We start from the raw sequence: 26491 nt of genomic DNA on the forward strand, positions 1-26491 counted from the left end.
TACAAGACAGTTGCCAACTGAAGAGATTTTTATGCTTGCACCCAATTAGGTCAGATAAGGGTCAGCTTTACATGCGATAGAAGTATTAAATTAGGATATAAATGTACAACTTAAGTGACCTAATAATAAAACAGTAAGCTTGTGACATTAAACAAAAACAAATCCTGATACCTCTTGCTTAAATAAATTGCATAAACCAAGTTTACACTACTTTTGAGGAAGACTATTATAACTCAGTTATGAAGGTCTTACTTTTTAAGGAATGAATAGCAATTTCCAATTATTTGGCCGCTAGGAATCAGCTCAGGAATGTTAGCAAGAATCCCCGAAACACTGGAACAACAGAAGGCCATTCTCAGTCCCTTGAACCCAGCCCAGCTTGCAATCAGGTCACAGCTAATTTACCTGCCTTTACTCCATATCCCTCGATACCCTTACCGAACAAAAATCTATTGATCTCAGTCACAAAGATTTCAATAAATCCAACAACCACAGCATTTTTGGGAAGTTCCAGATTTCTAACACCCTTTATATGCTTACACACTAGTTATTTTTTTTTCAGCAAACTCCAGTTGAATAAATTTATCTGAAACATTCACTTCGATATCCTTGCAATTTTTCTAGTTCCTTTTTGCACTTATTAATAAATGTACCCTTTGTTTTTTGGATAGCTTTCCAGTCCAGTGGATGTCCACTTTCCATTGCACCTGAGTCAACCTTTTCTTTTAGTTTAATATTCTTTCTAATTTGTTGCGCTTAAGTACATCAGTGGAGCCTTTGCCTTTTCAGGGTATATGCTGGCTTTGTACTGGACTCAAAATACTCTCTAAAAATGAAACATCAGCTGCACATTCTTACAAAATATAGAATAATAAAGTGGCTCACATTTTAAAAATGCTGGTTGAGAGAGAGAAAGAACCATAAACCAAGGTGCACACTCTGAAGTCAGGCAAACTTTGAAGGAATGAGAAATACATGAGCAAGTCCAAAAGGGCAACATAAGGGTGACAGAGTCCTAGAAATTCAGGTGTGCCCATTTCTGGGGGAACAAGGAACGAACCTGGTGCCTGAATGGTGAGGCCCAAGGCACACCCAATATTGAACTTTGGGCCTCACTACTATAGAGCTGACAAATGGTAATAGCCAACTCGTTGGCAAAGTGGGATGAAATTTGGGCTACTGCAATGTCAGCAGTGACCTTCAATTAAAGGAGACCGGGAAGGGTGGAGCAACAGACTCGGATAAAGTACGAATGGATCAGAAGCAGCGATGGCTGAGGGGAGGGACATCCGGGGTGGGGGAACACAGACACAGCTAGAGGGAGGCAGTAGTGATGGTGTTTGATTGCAGGGTAGGAAAGCAGTGGTCAACAGCAGTTTACATTCTTTGAATGTGGGGTCAGGAGAAGCACCTCCCAGCTCTATAGTTTAGCATATTTTGACATCTTCCTTCGTTGCCTGTGATATAACAGGCTGTCTCTTTAAGGACCGATTATTAGGTTGCATACATACCTAGTTTGCCCTGAATACTGCTGGCATATGAAAAAGCACCCATGATTGTTTTGGGCGTGGGCACTGCATGCCAATTGTCTGGCTTTATCAACTTCAGCTTGTAATTAGCCTGGGTGTCCTGGCTTCCATAAAGAAGGCTTAGATGGCCATTTGGCTCCTGAAAAACAGCTGGTGTGTGGCTGTATGTCTACATCAGAGTGTGGATAAGTGAGAGTGTGGGGGATAGGAAACAAGTATGCGTGTGTTTGTGTGCAAGCTAGCGCTTATGGTGAGTGAGTGTGCACTTGTGTCAAATCTGCAATTCCAATTTCAAAATGTACATTCGTTCATTGCGCCTTATTTTACAAGAGTGTGCAGCTGAAATTTCATAGTCATACTTTACTTTGGAAAGGAAATGACAATCAAAAGCTACACAAATGACAATCAAAAGCTACACAAAGCTACTTGATGAGCAATCATCAGGATCTTTCAGACACACCTTACAAAACATTCAAAGGTTGTAGTTCTTTTTATCCATTTCTATATATCGTGCCAGAATACAAAATGTCTCTTTTTGATGGTCAATCCTACCCTTCAATTGTTGCAGAGTTGGGTATGCAAGTTTCTAATCTACCAATCAAATCAAAGGGTCATCTGATGATCGGTGTTCACTGCTGCTGAACTCCATCCCTAAAAGGTACCACGTCATCATAACTTTGTTCACATTACTGAAATAATGAAAGCAGACTCATGAAATGATGGGGTAAACATTTTTGCAAATCAGCTTATTACAAGCTTCATTTCTCCTATTAATTTTAATTCAGGGTAGTTTTTCTGGAGCCCAAGTAAAATAAATCCACCTCAGACTGTACAAAATGCAAGACCCAAACCTAGTCTAATGAATTGTGTTCATCTTTCTTGAGGGGAGAAAAGAGCACTATTTATTCTAAACACTGATATTTCTGGAATGAGACAGCCAGAATGTCATCTTAATAAAAGTGTCATCGCTATTTCTTTACTAGAGGGAAAAAGAAAATACCTGTGAACTTATTGCTGCTATATCACAGGCTGCCATTTAATTAAATACATTTGCATTTATTACATGGAATGAAAAAGCAGCAGGCATTGAAGTCCAGGAGGTTATATTTGAGGTCATCAACAAAACGTGTAATTTCTCCCCACCATTCACTGCTGACTACATTTCAAGGAGCATGTTTTGCCATTGGTTTTGCCACTTACATGCACACACATAAATCCACTTACTCCTTTTAATAAAGGAAATTCGGCCAATATGTTTTCCTGGACAAGAGTGAATACATATTGTCAAGTGTGTAAAATATGATGTTTTAGTAGAACTCTGTAAAACTCTATTCCAACCTGGACCTAAACCTAATGGATGTTATAAAAATCACTCAGAAGTGAAGAATGGTTTGCAATTATGAACAAGTGTATTATAATGCAGCAATGCATAATATATTGCACAGAACTCCAAATTCACCATACAGCCTGATAACTGTTCCTCTATGTTTCCGGCAACAGATAAGTAGCGCGTTTAAATGTACTTGAGTGATTTCCGATTCCAAGCCAGCTGTCACATATAAAAGCATTACAAATAATGCTGAGACTGCCAGATGCTATTTTTATTAACCCTTCTGAATGCCGGCAAATGGAAAGCCAGTAAAATGGTTTTGCTCTGGTTATACTATACTACCTTCCTTGCTCAAGAGCTCTTCTGCCAGCTGAAATGCACTTGGAACTTGGGTAGAAGCTGTCAATTAAATTATTAAATAAATGCTAAACACACACAAATGGGGAGGTGGTGGCATTGCGCTATTGTCACTAGACCAGTGTTCCAGAGACCCAGGCTCGAATCCCACCACAGCAGATGGTGAAATTTGAATCCAATAAAAATCTGCAATTAAAAATCTGATGATGACCATGAACAGCTATTACCGATTGTTGTAAAAAAACAACTGGCTCTCTATATCCTTTAGGGAAGGAAATCTGCTGTCCTTACCTGGTCTGGCATACATGTGAACCACAGCAATGTGGTTGGCTCTTAAAAAATGGGCAATAAATGCTGGTCTAGTCCACATCCCATTAACAATTAAAAAAATACGGAATCCAAATTTACATGGTCATCTTCTGACACTGCTGCTCTTCACCAGTACAAAGGACCCCTCAAAATGTGATTGTGTTAAGATTTAACAACACCACAACCACAATGTCTTCAGTATGGTCTGGAAAACTCAGCAGATTCTCTAGGAGAGCAATTCAATTCCTTTGAAGCAGTAATTTTAGCATCAGGATCCATTTGCTCTGTTGGGGGAATCCAAAACAAAAGGCTGTGAATGTTAGTCAATTGAAATTTTCAAGACTGAGTGTAACAACTTTTTTTAGGGAAGAGTATTGAAGGATATGGATCAAAGGCAAATTACTGGAGTTGAGGTAACCAGTCTTGATTCTAAATGAACGAGGGAACAGGCTTAAGGGACTGTATAGCCTACTCTTGTTTCTATGCTCCACCCATTGAGTAGTAACATCTTCATTAGTCTAGATCAGTATTTGCTTTTGTTATTTACCAGTTGGGATGAAGCTGAATGTTGCATACAGAGCTTGTATCCAGCATGGAAGAATGAGGAAGATCAAACCAAATGTAACTAATCTAACATGCTTCCTCATTCATTCATATGCCACACAACAGTAGTGGCAATACCATCATAATGTAGAACCTTGCCAAGTGGGTTCACAAAGGACTACATTTTCAAGACAGCTTGGCCTCAGTCACATCAAAGTACTCATCATAATGCTTTGTAAAGTGAAGGTCGTATGTACACATATACTGCTATCAGCTGCTGTTTTTCAAATAGGCTCAAACGAAAATATCTGCATGTTATCACAAGAAGTAACTACTGGAAAAGGGAAGATTTGAAACTTTATTAGGGAATAGCACAAGGAGACACATCTTGAAACTGTCTACTAACCTCTATGTAGTAATAGGCTTTACTCAAAGGCACGAGCAATAGACTATGACATCCTCTGCAGAAAGCATTTTGGTTGGAAGTACCAGGAGAGTCAATATAAAATGAAGGGTACAATCCTAGAGCAGGGGAGCAGCTAAGTAAGTTGCTCTTCCATAGAGGCAGCATGGCGATGACAGGCTGAATGGCCTCCTTCTGTGTTATAACCATTCTTTGATACTATGTAAGCAGCCAACCCATTGAACTAATCTCATAGACACCAAATCAGGAAGTAAAATGCATTGAATACCCACTACATTTTATAAATTTTACAAAGAGTGAAACAAATGATTGGAACATACATATTAGGAGCTGAAATATGATAAACATAAAAAAAACGATTGCTGATTGCAGGGACCTGAACAGCATACCCTATGGACAAGAGTAAAATTAGTGATAGGAACTTGTGGAATTCTATGGTTAACTGCACACCTGCGGATCCCAGATATTGCTCTCTGTTTTGGAGGGGTAATTGTAGTATAAGGGTCTGGCACATATAAGATTAATGTGGGACTGAGTACAGTGCCGCCCACACAGTGGTGTAAGAGAGCACGTGACCCACATCCAGGGTCAGTCCAGTGTTGAACAGAGCTGTGTGTACCAGCAAGCATGGAGGCAGCTCCTGGTTTTTACCTTCACTGCATTTTTGAAAATAATTTTGAGTCAATAAAGACTTACAGTTCACCTACGTATGACTACGAAGACTTCTTCAGACCCACCAAACTGTAATCAACACCCTACAACATCGTGGCAGTTTGTGGGTGATCCATCTCGGCCTTCTCCGGAGGTCTCCAGCATCACAGATACCAGTCTTCAGCCAATTCGATTCACTCCACGTGATATCAAGAAATGGCTGAAGGCACTGGATACTGCAAGGGCTATGGGCCCTGACAATATTCCAGCAATAGTACTGAAGACTTGTGCTCTAGAACTTGCTGCGCCCACAACACTGGCATCTACCCGGCTATGCGGAAAAAGTCCTGTACACAAAAGGCAGCACAGATCCAACCTGGTAAATTATCGCCCCATCAGTCCACTCTCCATCATCAGTAAAGTAATGGAAAGGGTCATCAACAGTGCCATTAAGTGGCTCTTGCTTAGCAATAACGTGCTCAGTGACGCCCAGTTTGGGTTCCGCCAGGGCCACTCAGCTCCTGACCTCATTACAGCCTTGGTTTAAACATGGACAAAAGAGCTGAACTCCTGAGGTAAGGTGAGAGCGACTGCCCTTGACATCAAGGCTGCATTTGGCCGTATGTGGCATCAAATAGCCCTACCAAAACTGGAGTCAATGGGAATCATGGGGAAAGCTCTTCACTGGTTGGCATTATACCTAGCACAAAGGAAGATGGTTGTGGTTGTTGAGGCTGGGGAAATAATAATGGGCAACCAGGAAATGGCAGAGGAGCTGAATAAATACTTTACTTCAATCTTCATGGTAGAAGATACTAATAGCATTCAAAAAATACTAAATAATCAAGGGGCAAAAGTGGGGAGGAGATAAATACAATAACTTTCACTAGAGAAAAAGTATTAGGGGAACTAATTGGGCTAAAGGCCAATAAGTCCCCTGCACCTGATGAGTTGGATCCTAGAATTTTAAAGGAAGTGGCTACATAAATAGTGGATGCACTGGTAGTAATCTTCCAAGAATCCTTAAATCCTTAGACCCAGAGGATTGGAGAACGGCCAATGTAACACCCTTATTCAAAATGGCAGGGAGACAAAAAAACAGGGAACTATAGGCCAGTTAGGTTAACATGTGTCATTGGGAAAATGTTGGAGTCTATTATAAAGGATGTAATAGCAGAGCATTTAGAAATACATAATTAATCAAGCAGAGTCAGCAAGGCTTCATGAAGGGGAAATCATGCCTGACAAATTTTTTAGAATTCTTTGAGGAGGTAACAAGCAGGGTAGATAAAGGGGAACCAGAAGATGTAATATATTTGGATTTCCAAAAGGCGTTCGATAAGGAGCCACACATAAGACTACTTAATAAGATAAGAGCCCGTGGTTTTGGGGGTAGTTTATTAGCATGGATAGAGGATTGGCTAACTAATAGAAGACAGAGAGTTGGAATAAGGTGGTCATTTTCGGGATGGCAACCTGTAATAGTGGAGTGCCACAGGGATCAGTGCTGTTTAATATATATTAATGACTTAGGTGAGGGAAGTGAATGTACTATCGCCAAGTTTGTGGATGACACAAAAATAGGTGGAAGGCAAATGGTGAGGATGACGCAAGGAGTCTACTGAGGGATATAGACAGGTTAAGTGAGTGGGCAAAAACATGGCAGATGGAATCTAATGTGAGGTTATGCATTTGGGCAGGAAGAATAGAGGAGCTGAATATTATTTAAATGGAGAAAGACTGCAGAAGGCTGCAGCATAGAGGGATTTGGGAGTCCTTGTGCATGAATCCCAAAAAGTTAACATACAAGTTCAACAGGTAACAGGGAAGACAAATGGAATGTTGGCCTTTATTTCAAAGGGAATGTAGTATAAGAATAGGGAAATCTTGCTAAAACTATACAAGGCACTAGTTAGACCACACCTAGAATACTGTGAACAATTTTGGTCCCCTTATCTAAGGAAAGATATACTGGCATTGGAGACAGTTCAGAGAAGGTTCGCTTGGTTGATCCCGGGTATGGAGGGATTTTCTTATGAGGAGAGGTTGAGTAGCCTGGGCCTGTACTCATTGGAATTTACAAGAATGAGAAGTGACCTTAGTGAAACATATAAGATTCTTAGGGTGCTTGACAGGGTAGATGTTGAGAGGTTGTTTCCCATTGTGGGAGAGTCTAGGACCAGAGGGCATAATCTCAGAGTAAGGGGGTGCCCATTTAGAACCGAGATGAGAAGGGATTTCTTCTCTCAGAGGATAGACAATCTCTGGAATTCTTTACCACAGAGGGCTGTAGGGACTGGGTCGTTAAGTATATTCAAGGCTGAAATAGACAGATTTTTAATCAGTAAGGGAATCAAGGGTTATGGGGAAAAGGCAGGAAAGTGGAGTTGGGGATTATCAGATCAGCCATGATCTCAGTGAATAGGCCCAAATGGCCTACTTCTGCTCCTATGTCTTACGGTCTTATATCACACAAATGCCAGGCAATGACCATCTTCAATAAGAGAGAATCTAACCAGCGCCCCATGACATTCAATGGCATTACCATCATTGAATCCCCCACTATCAACATCCTGGGGGTTACCATTGACTGTAAACTGAACTGAACTAGCCATATAAATACAGTGGCTACAAGAGCAGGTCAGAGGCTAGCAATCCTGCGGCAAGTAACTCACCTCCTGACTCCCCAAAGCCTGTCCGCCATCTACAAGGCACAAGTCAGGAGCATGATGGAATTCTTCCCAGTTACCTGGATGAGTGCGGCTCCCACAAAACTCAAGAAGCTTGACACCATCCATGACAAAGCAGCCTGCTTGATTGGCACCACATCCTCAAACATTCACTCCCTTCACCACCGATGCACAGTAGCAGCAGTGTGTACCATCTACAAGATGCACTGCAGGAATTCACCAAGGTTCCTTAGACAGCACCTTCCAAGCCCACGATCACTACCATCTAGGAGGACAAGGGCAGCAGATAGATGGGAACACCACCACTTGGAGGTTCCCCTCCAAGTCACTCACCATCCTGACTCGGAAATAGATCGCCATTCCTTCACTGTTGCTGGGTCAAAATCCTGGAACTCCCTCTCTAACAGCACCGTGGGTGTACCTACACCACATGGACTGCTGCGGTTCAAGAAGGCAGCTCACCACCACCTTCTCAAGACCAATTAGGGATGGGCAATAAATGCTGGTCCAGCCAGTGAATCCCACAAAAAATAACTCACAGAAAATGCAGAGAAAAGCTAAAATGCTGAAAGACAGAGCAACAATTCAGCAAAGCAGTCTGACCTGAAAAGAAGCTCCAGAAGCAGAAACGTAGAGAAAAAAATCACCAGGAAAACACTTCAAAGAAAGGCTTGGAAGCTGAAGGCAGATATTTAGAACTCCTTACTGCAGCGGAAGGTTCCATTGAATTTCCTTTGGAAGTTCAGCTTCTAACCCCAGAGTGCAGAATCAGCAGACCCAGCAAGGGTGAGCCAAATCTTTCAAAACTCCAGTCTACAGCAAGTCTTGAGAAATCTTTAAATAACTCAGAGTCAGAAGAGCAATTTGAAAAAACCCGCCAGTAAAACTTGATCCTCAACTTGGTGCCTGAACACGAGCTCGCTCCAAAATGGAAGGAAAAGTTAATTAAATAATCCGGGAGAACTAGGACTTCTAAACTCAGCTGGGAGCAAGTAAATGCCAGGTTTTGCCAAATTTGTGACTTTAAAGTAAAACGCTGAGCAAGAGAACTCTGCAGGCAGTCGATCCAGGTAGCCATTGTTGAATTTTTTTTTCAAGCTGTCCATGATCGTCATTGTAGCAGAGCTTGCCAAAACCGTCAAGTGCAGAAAGTCCCTTTGTCTCCAAGTGAATAGCAACGCCATCTTGAAATCCAGAAAGCTCTTAAAGCAGAACTTACGCTTTGAAATTTTTAACCATGGATCAGAATTCCATTCATCCAGAACAGTTTGGACTCATCCAAGGGCCAAACCTAACCGAAAAGTGGGCATCCCAGAGAAGAGAATTTCTAAATTACCTAAGTTCATCAGGTCTAAGTAAAAGTCAGAAAAAAGTCCAGATCAATACCTTTTAATACAGGTTTGGTGAACCTGCAGATAAGGTAATCCTAATGCAATGCATTGATGAATCCTTAACCAGCTTTGATGAAATATTAAAAGCCTTTGACAAATATTTTAACCTTCAAGTTGCAGAGCACAGCGCTTAAAAAGAGAGATAGAAAACCCCAAGCAAACCACACAAGGGCACCAGAGAAGCAAAGAACTTTCCAGAAGTCCCAAAAATATATATTTTTGGAAGCCCCAACATATTACCTGAACTGCAACAGCAGGTGACAATGTGGATTGAGCAGCTGACTGTGAATGAAGGACAGTTTTCTGATTAAGTCCCAAATACACAAAGGCCAGAATCTTCGGGTCGGTGTGCGGGGGCGGGCCCGGCTCGTCGACGCGTAAAATGACACGTGCTGTTATCGGGCGTACATCCCAACATCACCATGCGTCATTCTGATCAGTTCGGTGGGCGCGCACCGGAGTAGTCTATGCGCCTGCTAAACTGTCAAAGGCCTATTAAGGCAATTTAAATATCAATTAAACTAATTAATGGAGCTGCCCGTCCAACCTTAAGGTTGGCGGGCAGGCGAAGAGCCCAGGCGGACTTTGCATTTATCATGAAACCTTATCCACAGGTGGGATGAGGTTTCATGAAGGTTTTTAAAGTTCCATAAAAATTTTTAATAAAAGTAATAGACATGTCCCAGCTCATGTGACACTGTCACATGAAGGGACATGTCTTAAAATTTTTTTTTTTCTTTATTTAAAATTTTCAAATTCAAACTAATCTTTTCGCATGCATGCGTGAAAGAGCGCAGGCCGCGACTCAGCCTACTCCTCCCACCCGCACAGGGAGTGCTCAGTGCTTCCAGGTATGCATCACGCTGGGCGGGCCTTAATTGGCCCACCCACGCAAAATGGTGGCACGCAGCCGATCACGGGCAGCATCCGGCTGTGCGCCCGCTACTGCCCAACCCCCCCACGACGGAGAGAAATTGTTCACATCAAAGCTGAATTGGAAAATATGGAATACAAAATTCAAGTTGAGTATATATCTCCGAGAACATACATTAAACTGAAGTCCTCAATGAACCAAACTGTTTGAGATCTGAATTTCTGAGGCATCACAAAGGTACCAGGAGGAAGTAACAACTCTGAATTCCACTGTTGGCATATCGAACTGGGAATTGGGAAAACACAACCAGGAATACAGCCAGACACAGCAGCAGGCATAAAAAGCCCTCAAAGAAATTGCAGCCTCGAAAGAACTGAGGAACCAGTTAGCAGAGAAGAGTCTGGAATGCTCTATATTAGAAGAGGAACCCATGAGATATAAGAAAGAGACTACAGGGTTGAAGAAAATGGCTGGACATTTGGCAGGAAACTTGGGAAAACATTACATTTCCAAAGATATATATGAAGAGGTGAAAATTAAGAACGCAGAATGGCAAGAGCAAGTAGAACTTCTCTCAGAAGAACGTGAAGAGTTTCAGAAACAACTAGCAGAAGTGCAATAACAGAACGCGAGCTTGAAGGATAGCACAGAGCAAATCCAGGCTTTGAAAGCAGGAAAGAGCAATTCTATGAAACAGGTTGACGATCTAATGAGTGAATTGAAAGAAGCCAAGGTGCAGTCAATGACCATGGAAGAAAAGTTCCGAACAGAACTGAATATCCAAGTGAAGTTATCAAACTTATATAAAAGTTGAGGAGGTAACTCTGAACAAAGATAACTCAACTTACTAGAGCAGTTGCTGCATTGAATGAAAAGATTCATAAGCTTGAAAACAACTGGAAAAGAAGTACTCAAAAAATTTGGGTAGAATTGTGAAACAAGCGGGAAAGAGGGTTCCATTTTTGAAACGTAAACTTCCACATACATTGGGATGACCCACACGATGACAGAAGAAACTACAGAAACGACAAGGAGATGAGCACAATGCTCGTCTAACATGCAAGAAACAAGTCAGAGTAGCAACCACCAACGAGTACAACAGCTGAGCCGACCAAGAGCAGTTCTACATAAAAGAATGGAAGAAAAGGATGAAAACATACCCAGATGCAAGAACAATTTCCAAGCCTAAAGGAAGAACCAGCAGCAACAGAGCCTACCACTCCTCCGCACGTATGAAAGAATTATAAGGCCTCAGACTGTCTGAACCTTTGAATTCTAGGACTTGAAAGGGGGAGATGGGATAGTGATAATGTAGTAATGAGAACATAAATGTATGATAGTAATAACAATGTAAGACATAAGGTAAAGGATAATACACACATACGAAATAGGAGAAGTAGGTCATTCAGCCCCTCCAGCCTGCTCCGCCATTCAAAAAAATCTTTGCTGATCTGTTTGTATTTCTCATTCCACATTCCCATCTATCTCCAAACACCTTTGATTCTCTTGCCTAACAAGAATCCATCTATCTCTGTCTTAAAAATATTCAATGACCCCGCCTCCACCACCTTCTGAGACAGAGTTCCAAAGTCACACAACCCTCAAAGAAAAAATTTCTCCTCACCTCTGTCCTAAAAGGGTGACCCCTAATTTTAAAACAGTGCCCCCGAGTCCTGACGCACCCACAAGAGGAAACATCATTTCAATGTCCACCTTGTCAATACTGTTCAGGATTTTATATACTTCATTCAAGTCTCCCCTCACTCTTCTAAACTCCAGTGGAAACAAACCCAGCCTGTCCAAACTATCCTCATAAGACAAGCCACGCATTTTTTTTTGAAGAAGAGTCATACGGACTCAAAATGTTAACTCTCATTTTTTTTCTCTCCACAGGTGCTGTTTAACCTGCTGAGTTTTTTCAGCATTTTCTGTTTTTGTTACTCATTTCTTTCGTTCAATACCGGATGTCGGCATTGCTGGCTAGGCTAGCATTTATTGCCCATCCCAAATCGCCCTTGAGAAGGTGGTGCTGAGCTGCCTTCCTGAACCGCTGCAATCACTGTGGTTTAGGTACATCCACAGTGCTTTTAGGGAGGGAGTTCCAGGATTTTGACCCTTAAGAACATAAGAAATAGGGACAGGAATAGATCATTCGGCCCCTCGAGCCTGCTCTGGAATTCAATAAGATCATGGCTGATCTTCTTGTGTTTCGATTTCCACATTCCCATCTAACCCCAATAACCTTTGATTCTCTTGCCTAACAAGAATGCATCTACCTCTGCCTTAAAAATATTCAATGACCTCGCCTCCACCACCTTCTGAGGCGGAGAGTTCCAAAGTCGCACAACCCTCAAAGAAAAAATTTCTCCTCATCTCTGTCCTGAAAGGGTGACCCCTAATTTTAAAACAGTGCCCCCTAGTTCTGGACTCACCCACAAGAGGAATCATCCTTTCGATGTCTACCTTGTAAAGGGCATTCAGTGTCTTATATACTTCAATCAAATCACCCCTCACTGTTCTAAACTCCAGTGGAAACAAGCCCAGTCTGTCCAACCTTTCCTCATAAGACAACCCAATTATTCTCGGTATTAATCTAGTAAACCTCCTTTGAACAGCCTCCAATGCATTTACATCCTTCCTTAAAGAAGGAGACCAAAACTGCACACAGTATTCGAGGTGCAGTCTCACCAATGCCCTGCAGAACTGAAGCATAACATCCTTACTTTTATAAAAACAAAAAACTACTGCAGATGCTGGAGATCCAAAACAAAAACAGAATTATCTGGAAAAACTCAGCAGGTCTGGCAGCATCGGCGGAGAAGAAAAGAGTTGACGTTTCGAGTCCTCATGACCCTTCAACAGAACTGAGTAAAATTAGGAGAGGGGTGAAATATAAGCTGGTTTAAGGTGGGGGGGGCGGGTGGAGGGAGAGAAGTTGGGGGGTGTTGGTTGTAGGGACAAGCAAGCAGTGATAGGAGCAGATAATCAAAAGATGTCACAGACAAAGGAACAAAGAGGTGTTAAAGGTGGTTATATTATCTAAGAGAATGTGCTAATTAAGAATAGATGGCAGGACACTCAAGGTACAGCTCTAGTGGGGGTGGGGTGGAAAGACTGACAGGGCATTACAGGTATAGATTATCTGCTGAGTTTTTCCAAGTAATCCTTACTTTTATGTTCAATTCCTCGAATAAAGGATAGCATTCCATTAGCTTTCTTAATTACTCGTTGTACTTGTATATTAACTTTTTGTGACTCATGCACCAGAACATCTAGATCCCTCTGCACCTCAGAATTCTGCAGTCGTTCTCCATTTAAATAATACTGGGCTGTTTTATTCTTCCTTCCAAAGTAAACAACTTCACATCTTCCTACATCTGCTGGAATTTTGTCCACTCAATCAACCTATGTTCATCTGCAACCTCCTCATGTCCTCTTCACAACATATTTTTCTACTTATCTTAGTGTCACCTGCAAACTTAGCTACCATGCCTTCGCTCCCCTCATCTAATTGATATGAACTGATATAAAATTTTTAAAAGTTGAGGCCACAGCACAGCCCCCTGTGGAACTCCACTCGTTACATCCCATTTATGCATACTCTCCATTTTCTTTCAGCCAGCCAATCTTCTATCCACGCTAATATGTTAACCCCTACACCATGAGCTTTCATTTTCCGTAATAACCTTTGATGTGCCATCTTATAAAGTGCCTTCTGGGAATCCAAGTACAGTACGTCTTCAGGCTCCCCTTTATCCATTGCACAAGTTACTCCTTCAAAGAACTCCAATAAATTGGTTAAACATGATTTCCTTCCACAAAACCATGCTGACTCTTCCCAATTACCTTGAGTTTTTTCTAAGTGCCCACCTGTAACTTCCTTAATGATCGATTTTAACGCCCTCCCCACGACAGGCGTCAGGCTAACTAGCCTATAGTTTCCTGTTTTCTTCCTCCCTCCATTCTTGAATAGCGGGGTTATATTTGTACTTTCCAGTCTGATAGGACCTTTCTAGAATCTAGCGAATTTTGGAAAATTAACACCAATGCATCAACTACCTCATTAGCCACCTCTTCTAAGACCCTAGAATGAAGGACATAGAGACTTGTCAGCCTGCAGCTCCATCAGTGTGCTCAGTGCCACTTCCCTTTTGATTGTAATTTCACCATATTGCCCTCTCCCTTCCACCTACTGATTTACAGCCATTATTGGAATGTTTTTTGTATCCTCTGTCATGAAGACAGAAGCAAAATATTTGTTCATTTCATCTGCCATTTCCGTATTATCTATTAACTCCCTATTCTCACTCTGTAGAGGACCAACACTCACTTTACTTACTCTTTTCTTTTTTAAATATGTGAAGAAGCTCTTGCTATCTGTTTTTACATTTCTAGCGAGCTTCATCTCATACTCTTAACTTCTTTCTCCTGATTAACCTTTTAATAAATACTTAAAATACATTAAATAGAGATTTGGGGGAGTTCTAGTATATGTGTCTGGCACATATAGGATTAATGTGGGACTGAGCTCAGTGCCACGCACGCAATGATGACACCCAAGGTCAATCTAGTGTTGGACAGAGCTGTGTGTACCAGCAAGTGTGGAGACAGCTTGTAGCTTATACCCTTTCCCATATCTTTGTAAATAGTTCTGAGTCAGTTAAGACTTGCAGTTAGCCTATGTATGACTACAAAGACTTCTTCAAACCTACCAAACTATAACCAACATCCTACAAGAGTAATTACAACAAACGCTGACAGTTTTGCAGTCAATTATTATTCAATTATTATTGTGATCCTAGAAAGGAGGTTCTCGTCCTCCACTTATGGAGAAAGAATTAAATAAAACTGCTATGCACGTCGTTTTGTGTAAGGGAATCATGTTTAACTAATTTATCAGAGTTCTTTGAGGAGGTAAGAAGTAAGGTGGATAAAGGGGATATTGCAGATGTGGTGCACTTGGATTTCCAAAAGGCATTTGTTAAGATGCCACATCAAAGGTTACTTCTCATGAGCACATGGTGTAGGGGGTAACATATTAGCATGGATAAAGGATTGGTTATCTAACAGGAAGCAGGGAGTAGGTACAATTTTCAGGTTGGCAAGCTGCAACTAATGGAGTGCCCCAGGGGTCAGTGCTGGGGCCTCAACTATTTACAATCTATATCAATGACTTGGATGAAGGGATCAAATGTATGGTAGCTAAATTTGCCAATGACACCAAGGTAGGTAGGAAAATAAGTTGTCAAGAAGAGGTACAGAGTCTGTAAAGGGGCATGGATAGGTTAAGTGAGTGGGCAAAAATTTGGCAGATGGAGTATAATGTGGGAAAATGTGAACTTGTCCACTTTGGCAGGAGGAATAGAAAAGCAGCATATTATTTAAATGGCGAGAGATACAGAACTCAGTGGTCCGGAGGGATCTAGGTATCCTGGTACGTTAATCGCAAAAAGTTAGGAGGCAGCGGTTAGGAAGGCAAATGGAGCCCTGGCATTTATTGCAAAGGGAATGGAATATACAAGTAGGGAAGTTGGACTGCAGCTGTATAGGGCCTTGGTGAGACCACATCTGGAATACCTTCTACAGTTTTTGTCTCCTTATTTGATAAAAGGATATAATTGTGTTAGAAGCAGTTCGGAGAAGGTTCACTCGACTCATTCCTGGGATGAAAGGCTTATCTTATGAAGAAAGGTTGAACAGGTTGGGTCTAAACCAATTGGAGTTTAGAAGAATGAGAGGTGATCTTATTGAAACACATAAGAGGTTGAAGGAACTTGATAGGGTGGATACCAGGAGGTGGTTTCCCCTTGTGGTGGAGGACTAGGGGACATAGTTTAAGAATAAGAGGTCTCCCTTTTAAGATGGAGATGAGGAAAATTTTTTTCTGAGCGGGTTGTCAGTTTGTGGAATTATCTTCCCCAGAGAGCAACGGAAGCTGGGTCACTGAATTTATTCAAGGTTGAGTTATGTAGATTTTTGATAGACAAGGGAGCCAAGGGTTTTGGGGCCAGACAGAAAAGTGGACATGAGACCACAAATGAATCAGTCATTAGCTTATCAAAAGTGGGAACAGTCCCAAAGAGCTGAATGGCTTCCTCCTGCTGTTCAGTCCTATGTTCCTATGTCCCTGTTCTCAAGCTACCAGGAGTAAATATTTTATGTAGGACTGGCTCTGAAGTTCTCTGACAACACAAGTGGACACTCCTTCCCATAGTACAGTTGTCCCAACAGAGTCAATGTCGACTGGTTTCCAACTTCATAATATTTAGAATGTGGCAATTGAAAATAATACCCCCTTCATGGTATTGTACATGTCTGTAGCTCAGGACATAATAAGACACTGAATACCTCTGAGAGATAATGGTAGCAGGCATGTTTATCGCTAGTAATTATCAAATAACCTCTTGAATTCTGACATGCTGTTCAGTTTGCTGTGCTAACATTTTGTTCAACAATATTTAAACACTTAGAGGTGCATTAATTAAACGTAGTGCGTTACATAATTAGGAGTGTACTGCAACAACATGTGAAAAGAACTTTTGATCAAAACTGATTTTGCAATATGAAGTATAAGTTAGTGCAAAATTGAAAAAGCACAATCTGATGGGGCAGCAATGAGTATGGTTCTGCTCACAGAATTGAACAGTGCAGAAGAGGCCCTTCGGCCCATCGAGTCTGCACCGACAAGTGAGAAACACCTGACCTACCTAACCCCATTTGCCAGCACTTGGCCCATAGCCTTGAATGTTATGACGTGCCAAGTGTTCATCCAGGTACTTTTTAAAGGATGTGAGGCAACCCACCTCCACCACCCTCCCAGGCAGTGGATTCCAGACCGTCACCACCCTCTGGGTAAAAAAGTTTTTCCTCACATCCCCCCTAAACCTCCTGCCCCTTACCTTGAACTTGCCCCAGTCCCCTCGTGACTGACCCTTCAACTAAGGGGAACAGCTGCTCCCTATCCACCCTATCCACCCTGTCCATGCCCCTCAATCTTGCATACCTTGATCAAGTCGCCCCTCAGTTTTCTCTGCTCCAACGAAAACAACCCAAGTCTATCCAACCTCTCTTCTTAACTTAAATGTTTCACCCCAGGCAACATCCTGGTGAATCTCCTTTGCACCCCCTCCAGTGCAATCACATCCTTCCTATAATGTGGCGGCCAGCCAGAACTGCACACTGTACTCCAGCTGTAGCCTCACCAAAGTTCTATACAACTCCAACATGATCTCCCTACTTTTGTAATCTATGCCTCGATTGATAAAGGCAAGTGTCCCATATGCCTTTTTCACCATCCCACTAACATGCTCTCCCCTACTCTCTTCACAACTATTCATAAATGACTTGGTGCAGAGTATTTCATCAATGAGGCAATTAGCATCCCTTTTTACAATGTAAAAAAGTGGTTAAAGGAGATACGTAAACACTCTTTGCCGATTGACTCCAGGTCAGCAATATTTTCTGAGGAAGCCCAATATTAAGCTACAACTTGAATGAATGGATTGGTTGTTCAATTTCATCTGGCCTTCCCAAGGGTGGCTGGTTCTATCTACTGTATGTATATTATGCCACATAAACTAAACTTTATTTTTACATAAACATACAAGATAGATTACATGCTACTTCATGCATTGCAGGGTTCTACTCTTTGTACAGTTAATTTTTATATTAAGGAGCATTGTAGGAGCACCATCTCTGTCTTAACACTGAAGTTCTTTAAAACAAAGTTAATTTGTCTGTGCTTGGTCTCCCCAATGTAGAGGAGGCCACACAATGTGAGTATAGAATACAGTAAACCAGGCTGAAAGAAGTATATGCAGATTGGATGAGCACTTCGTGGAACACCTCCATTCAGTGCGCAAACCTTTCAAGAGTCAGTCAACACAGGTTACTTACCAGGCCAATGGACACAAAAGCTAACCTGTGAGTATTCAAAAAAGGGGATAAAAGTCAGCCAGAAAACTACAGGCTGATAACTCTCACCAGCATCATTTGCAAATTGCTCGAACATATTGTTCATCTCATGTCATGAAGCACTTTGAAGCTCACAATATCCTGATAGATAGTCAGTATGGCTTTTGGTCAAAAAAAAATCGAAACATGGCTTTTGCAGACAGTTGATGACCTAGCTTCTAGTCTCGAAAGAGATGAAATTACTCACGTGGGAATGCTAATTTCTCAAAAGCCTTTGACAAAGTTCCTCATGAAAAGCTCTTGGCCAAGCTTCAGAACTATGGAATCATGAGGACATCATTAAATTGGATACGGTACGTCGTTACCAACAGAAAACTGGAGATGTTCTCTCCAGAGTGCCCCAGGGATCTTTACTCTTCACAACATAAATAAACGACCTTCCCAACAAGTTAAAAAAAAGTGTGCAACTATTTGCAGATGACTGCATGGTTTATATATCAGGGAAAATTGAAGATCATATCAATTCACTGCAAGATGAACTTCTGGGATTACAAAAATGGCAGGACCAATGGGAGATGGCACTGAATGCTAAAAAATGCTATGTCATGTGCATCACTAATGAAATGGATCCACAGTTGGATAGCTTTAAGTTATGTAATAAAATTCTCCAACAGGTAGATACACTCACTACCATACCTGGGGGTTCATCGTAAAAACAATCTTCAATGGGGATTCCACATTCAGCAGATAATATCCTAAACAAACAGGATTCTTTGATTTCTGAGGCGGAATATTTGATATTGCAACAAAAATATCAGCTTTGTACCTTACCAAATATTTGCTTGTCCAGTCCTGGAATATACAAGCTGTGTGTGGGAAGTACACCAGTGTCACATCCCTGATCAAAGATTTGGAATGGGATTCACTGCAGCGAAGGAGGGAGAAAAATAGCCTGACCATGTTCTATAAAATGTGGAGTAGACTGGTGGGACTTGACATAAACAAGAACCTGGATCCCCCTGGCAACGACAAAACATGAGGTAGCTATCCACACAAACGACAAAGACCATTTGTTTCCAAGACAGTGTATCAAAAATCTTCCTTCCCCTAGGACAATCCCACAATGGAACAAGCTGACAAAGGAAACAGGAGCAGCCTCATCACTTGAAATCTTCAAGATCCATCTTTGGATTACTTCCATTTAAAAGCTTTCATGTCAGGACTACCATCTCAGCGGGTTGTGTGCAGTTTAGCTAGTGCTACCCATATAAATGTTGATGGGATATGGATATTGAACATAAATACAAACATACGAACAAGGCCGGTCAGCCCCTCGAGCCTGCTCTGTCATTTAATAAGATCATGGCTGATCAGATACTAACCTGAAACCTGCATCCCATCTACTGCCTGTCGCCCCCTTGATTACCAAGAATCTATCCACCTCTGCCTTAAAAATATTCAAAGACGGCTTCCACCACCTTTTCAGGAAGGTAGTTCTAAAGGGTCACAACCCTCTGAGTGAAAAAAATTTGCCCCATCTCCATTTTAAATGGGCAACTTCTTATTTTTACACAGTGATACCCTAGTCCTAGATTCTCCCAAAAGAGGAAACATCCTCTCCACATCCATCCTGTCAAGATCCCTTAGGATCTTATATGTTTCAATCAAGTTGCATCTTATTCTTCTAAACTCCAGTAGATACAAGCCTAGTCCATCCAACCTTTCCTCATAAAACAACACACCCATTCCAGGTATTAGTCTGGTAAGCCTTCTCTGAATTGCTTCCAACACATTTACACCCTTTCTTAATTAAGATGCTGTACACAGTACTCCAAATGTGGTCTCACGAGTGCCTTGTGGAACTGAAGCATAACCTCCCTACTTTTGTATTCAATTCCCCTCGCAATAAATGATTACATTCTATTAGCTTTCCTAATTACTTGCTGTACCTGCATACCAGCCTTTTAGTGATTCATGCACTAGGACACCCAGGTCCCTCTACACCTCAGAACTCTGCAATCTCTCACCATTTAGATAATATGCTTCTCTTTTATTCTTCCTGCCAAAATGGACAACTTCACATTTTCCCACATTATACTCCATCTGTCTGTAATACCAACACAACTAAAGCAGAAGCAGAAACCTGACCCCAAATCTCAGCGTCCTGTCATTTTAATTTTCCACCTTGTTCTCAAGCTGACCTTTCTGTTCTCAGCCTACTACTCCATTCCAGTGAAGTTCAACATAAACTTGAGGAGCGGCACTTTACAGCCTTCAGGATTCAACATAATCTTGGTGCCCAGTTTGTTTCCTTTTCTTTGCATGTTTCGTTTCCTCTCTTACTTCTTGCTTATTAGTTAGCAGCACACCTGCTCCAGTCACATCTTTTCTTTGTTAAAAACAAAAAACTACTGTGGATGCTGGAAATCCAAAACAAAAACAGAATTACCTGGAAAAACTCAGCAGGTCTGGCAGCATCGGCGGAGAAGAAAAGAGTTGACGTTTCGAGTCCTCACAACCCTTCAATGGAACATTAGACATCATAGCAAAAAGTATGTGAAATCATTTGGCACATTTCAGAAGGTGTAGCAAGGTGCTATTTAAATGTATGCTCTTTCTTTTGAGACATTGTTTTGCAATTGGACCTTGAATGCATAAACACAAAATGGATGCCTGAATTTATCAAATTTGCATTGATACTTATCAGAAACAGTTATGCATCAAAATAAGAGCAGGAGTAGAGCAACAGAATCTGTAAAACTTCAAAAAAGTTGTTTAAAAAAAAAATCCAATCTAGGGCCACCTACACGAGTGGTTTTAAATCTGCAACTCCCGACATGAAAGGCATTTTATGAAACTGAATACTTACAGGTGTGTCTAGCCAGGGAATAATTGGACCCTCCACTGGTCAGTCCAAAGCCCTCTGGGACCTGATTGGTGCTCCTAGTCCGAGTTGGCAGCTTTGGAGGTTCAATCTCAGCACCAAATTCTGCTCCAATGACACCGAGAAGGACAATGGCTGTAGCCTGTTTACGCCGCTCCTCGTAAGATGACGACAATTTCTTTGCATGCACCAGAAAACCTGGCAAACAGCCTAAAATACAAACCAAAGAAAATGCTAAGTATGTTAATAAGGAAACATATGGCACATATACCTGCAGTGTAAAACGTACAGGATACTGCTGTATCCCCTTAAAGGAGAAATTACGCTCTCAGGTGTTCTTCCTTTTGAGGGCTATTTCTTCTCTCATTTATGTTGGAAAATTCTCCAGTGACACGCTTTCAGACTACACATATTTCTATCGAGAGACACAACCAACAGAACTCATGCAAAGCTTGACAAAAAAGTGCCAGTGACCATTAACATTCTTTTATGCATTTGTTTCTACTGATTTTTAAAGAGTTATTTTTAAACAGTGATCCCTGGAAACAATAAGAGAACTATTCATCTAAGAGAGCACAATTATCAAAGCAGACAAGGTTAAGGGTCATCTCCATCAATGCCATTTGAGTTCCAACATGGTACTGGGCTGTCACTAGCATTTACTATTTACACATAGATAAAGCAGAATGCTTTGTAACAGATCTGTAAATGGGGTCTGCTCTACCCCAGTTGGGCCAAATATCTCAACATGGCTCCATTAATTTCCTGGGCCTGAAAGGAAAACTGAGTCCTGACCTAAAACAGAGAAGGAAGTCTCCTTTCTTGGTACAGAATCTTCAGCCTGCAGCCCTGTAATCCACAGTCATCCTTACTTCTTCCCAAATAGGGGGAGATGGTCATGTGGTGGTAACGTAACTGGGCTAGTATTTCAGAGGCTCAGGCTCTGGGATAAAGGTTCAAATCCCATCATGGCTGCTGGTGGAATTTAAATACAATTAATTCAGTAATGGTGACCATGACAGTTATCGTTGATTGTTGTAAAAATCCGTCTAGTCTATTAATGTCCTTTAGAGAAGGAAATCTGCCTACATGTGACTCCAGACCTACAGCAATGTGATAAACTCTTAACTGCCCTCTGAAATAGCCGAGCAAGCCACTCAGTTCAAGGGCAATTTGGGATGGGCCAAACATGTTGGCCTTGCCAGCGACACCCATATCCCATGGAAGAATATAAATACTGTGGCTGGAAGAGCAGGTCAGAAGTTGGGAATTCTGTGGCGACTAACTCATCTCCTGACTCCCCAAAGCCTGTCCACCATCTACAAGGCACGAGTCAGGAGTGTGATGGAATACTCTCCACTTGCCTGAATGAGTGCAGCTCCAACAACACCCAAGAAGCTTGACACCATTCAGGACAAAGCAGCCCACTTGATTGGCACCCCATTCACCACCTTAAACACTCACTCCCTCCACGACGGACGCACAGTAGCAGCAGTGTGTATCATCTACAAAATGCACGGCAACAACTCACCAAGGCTCCTTAGCATCTTCCAAACCTGCAACATCTACCACCCAGAAGGACAAGGGCAGAACTGCATGGGAACACCACCAGCTGCAAGGTTCCCTTCAAGCCACTCACCATCCAGACTTGGAACTATATTGCCATTCCTTCAGTGCTGCTGGGTCAAAATCCTGGAACTCCTTTCCTAACAGCACTGTGGGTGTTCCTACAACGCATGGATTGCAGCGGTTCAAGAAGGCAGCTCACCACTACCTTCTCAAGAGCCTTCTCTATTAAAAATAATGCTAGCCAAGCAAGTCACACCCACATCCCATGAAAGAATAAATTTTAAAAAATTTAAAATGTAATGGCAGAGCCTCACCTTTCTTACGTTGCAGCACAGAAATAGGGCAAAAATGCACACTTATATTCTTAAGTTGTTGTAGTGTGTAGGTGGCTCTCCACTTAATACTGCAACTATGCCAGTAATCTAAAAATTAACAATGCAATTCTTTTTGACAACAAATAGGGTGGCACAGAACCTCCCTCATCAAGGCTGCTACTTTACACTTGTGGAATAGACAAATTGCATTGATATAGCATATATAACGTAGAAAATCATCCAGTGGTGCAAACAGAATACAGGCGCAGATCCAACCATCTGCACCTCATTTCTAATTCATGCACTGCAACAACAAATACAACATCACAGCAATCTTTGAGTACCCAAAGAATGAGGATCAATTGAACATACATTTCAAGAAATAAGTTCCTTCATGTGAATTTCCTAAACCATTAAGTCCCTAATGTAAACATTTTTAAAGCTAATAGTTCCGAAGTTGCTGCAATTAAATTACTAGGTGAATACTCAACACTTTCATATGACACTCCGGTAGTTTAGCAAAAGCATTACGCTTGCATTAAAATAATGGGAAAATGCATGCAATATGAATGTGTTAAGTGCTCTCTGCCAATAGTGCTAACAACCATTTTCAGACTTATATCATAGCATGGGGACAAGAACTCATTCACAATGCTTTGACCAACTATTTTGACCATTATGAGCATTAAAGATACTGAATAGACAGGAGAATGTCATGTAAGGTTGACAATCGCTTTCTAACACTAGCCAAACCTTCCATCTTAGGGGAAGCCTTGAGAGGATTTGCATGAAATTACAGATATATACGAGTATATCTTGCACATTTACACTTTGTCCCTCTGAAAATGCTACAGTCTTTCTTTTTTTTTATTCGTTCATGGGATGTGGGCATCGCTGGCCAGGTCAGCATTTATTACCCATCCCTAATTTCCCTTGAGAAGGTGGTGGTGAGCTGCCTTCTTGAACCGCTGCAGTACCTGTGGTGTAAGTGCATCCACAGTACTGTACGGAGAGAGTTCTAAGATTTTGACCCAGCGACAGCGAAGGAACAGCGATATATTTCCAAGTCAGGATGATGAGTGACTTGGAGGGGAATTTTCAGGTGGTGATATTCCCATGTGGCTGCTGCCCTTGTTCTTGACGGTAATGGTCATGCGTTTGGAAGGTGCTGCTTAAGGAGACTTGGAGAGTTTCTGCAGTGCATCTTGCAGAAGGCACACACTGCTACCACTGTTCGTCGGCAGTGGAGAGAATGAATATTTGTGGAAGGGGTGCCAATCAAATGGGCTGCATTGTCCTGGATGGTGTCAAGCTTCTTGAGTGTTGTTGGAGTGGCACTCATCCGGGCAAGTGGAAAGTATTCCATCATATTCCTGACTTGTGCCTTGTAGATGGTGGACAGGCTTTGGGGAGTCAGGAGGTGAGTTACTTGCTGCAGGATTCCTAGTCTCTGACCTGCTCTTGTATGGCTAGTCTTATTCAGTTTCTGGTCAATGGTAACCCCTGGGATGTTGATAGTGGGAGATTCAGTGATGCTAATGTAATTGAACGTCAGGGGACGATCGTTAGATTTTCTCTTGTTGGAGATGGTCATTGCCTGGCACTTGTGTGGCACGAATGTTACTTGCCACTTGTCAGCCCAAGCCTGAATGTTGTCCAGGTCTTGCTGCACTTGGACGTGGACTGCTTCAGAATCGGAGGAGTCGTGAATGGTGCTCAACATTATGCAATCATCAGCGAATATCCCCAATTCTGATCTTATGATGGAAGGAAGGTCATTGATGAAGCAGCTGAAGATGGTTGGGCCTAGGACCACTGCCCTGAGAAACTCCTGCAGTGATGTCTTGGAAGTGAGATGATTGTCCTCCAACAACCACAACCATCTTCCTTTGTGCTACGTGTGACTCCAAGCAGCAGTGAGTTTTCCCCCCTCAATTTCCATTGACTCCAGTTTTGCTAGGGCTCCTTGATGCCACACTCGGTCAAATGCTGCCTTGATGTCCAGGGCTGAAGGAAGTGACAGAAATAAACAGTGACAACTTCGAAGGATTGAAACACAAAGGTGAGAATCTTAAAGTCAAGTTTTTGTTGTCTGGGACTCAATGTCGGTCAGCTAGCATAGGATGGATGGGTTGTTGGGACTTGGTGCATATTAGGATGCAGGCAGCAGATATGTTGTCAAGTTTATGAAAGGCGGAAAATAGGAGCTGACCAGGAAAATATTGTAACAGCTGACTCTGGAGGTAACAAAATACTGGATGAGGGTTCCAGTAGCAGATGGACTAAGGCAAGGGCAGAAGATGGCAATATTACAGGTGGAAGTCGTCAGTCTTGGTGATATGGGATTCGAGGCCTGTTCTCTGTGTCCCCACACTTTTGTTGGGTTGGGAGAAGAGAAACTGAAAAGGAGGAGAAAGGGAGAGTCAGTCAAAGAAACCTCACTCCTGAGTAGTGTCCAACTGTCCTTTTGGGAATGCAAGTTTGTCAATGTTGGATGAAGGCACTTTTCATCCTGTTGCACCATACACCCTAAGGTTGAATAGCTTGCCAATACTAAGCCTTGAAGAATGCCAAGTCAGAGGCAAGGAAGTGGAGTGATGCTATATTCCATACAAGGGGTCCTGCAGTCTCCCATGTGTCCCTCACAGTTGTCCACCATGTATTGACTCTGGGCCACGTGCACTTTACAATTCTCCCCAAGCCACCAGTTCCAACTTGCACATAACACTTTTCAAGCCTTTCCAACAATGCTGTACAATGCTTGCGATAAGTATAACAATAGAACCTGAGTTACAATAATTCAGAGCGCACTGGTATCTATCAGTTTGCTGTTCATGCATAATAGAAATTAAAAAAAAGTTAAATATGAAAATATTAATATAAAAGCAAAATACTGAGGATGCTAGGAATCTGAAACAAAAACAGAAGATGCTGGAAAAACTCAGCAGGTCTAGTAGCATCTATGGAGAGAGAAACAGAGTTCACGTTTCGAGTCCATATGACCCTCCTTCAGCTCTGACCCTGGGTCTCTGGATCACTAATCCAGTGACAATACCACGATGCCATCGCCCCCACCCCCCTAGCTAATGAGGAAGAGTGTGAAATATTAGATACGATAAGCATAATGAGAAAGAAAGTATGAGAAGGACTGACATCCTTGAAGGTGGGTAAATCACAAGGGCTGGATGGTTTGTATCCCAGGCTGTTAAAGGAAGCCAAAGAGGAAATAGCAGATGCCCTGAGCATCATTTTTCAATCCTCACTAAATACAGGAGGGGTACCAGAGGATTGGAGATCTGGGAACGTGTACCATTGTTTAATAAGGGTCGACGGATAGGCCAAATAATTATAGGCCTGTCAGTCTGACTTCAGTCGTGGGTAAATTATTAGAAACAATTTTGAGAGCCAGGATAAACTGTCATTTAGAAAGACAAGGATTAATCAGGGATAGTCAGCATGGTTTTAAGGCAAAATTGTGCCTTACTAACTTAATTGACAAGGAGGATTGATGAGGGTAGTGCAGTCGATGTGGTCTACATGGATTTTAGTAAGGCATTTCACAAGGTCCCACATAACAGACTGGTCAGAAAAGTACAAGCCCATGGGTTACTGGGGAATGTGGCAGATTGGATCCAAAATTAGCTCAGTGACAGGAAAGATAGGAAAATGATCGACAGATGTTTTAGTGAATGGAAAGCAGTTTCCAGTGGCA

At 41.9% G+C, this 26491-nt stretch overlaps 1 protein-coding gene across 2 annotated transcripts in view; it reads right to left on the reverse strand.

Annotated features, from left to right (window-relative positions):
- wdr7 (WD repeat domain 7) overlaps window positions 1-26491 on the reverse strand; it is a 748403-nt gene that overhangs the window by 293226 nt on the left and 428686 nt on the right. For both annotated transcript variants that reach the window (XM_078552151.1, XM_078552141.1), the window contains one exon: window positions 20882-21106. In XM_078552151.1, coding sequence (XP_078408277.1) covers window positions 20882-21106 — 225 coding nt within the window. The remainder of the gene's footprint in view (window positions 1-20881; window positions 21107-26491) is intronic.

This window comes from Cetorhinus maximus, chromosome 1, assembly GCF_964194155.1.
Source record: "Cetorhinus maximus chromosome 1, sCetMax3.hap1.1, whole genome shotgun sequence".
Taxonomy (NCBI): Eukaryota; Metazoa; Chordata; class Chondrichthyes; order Lamniformes; family Cetorhinidae; genus Cetorhinus; species Cetorhinus maximus.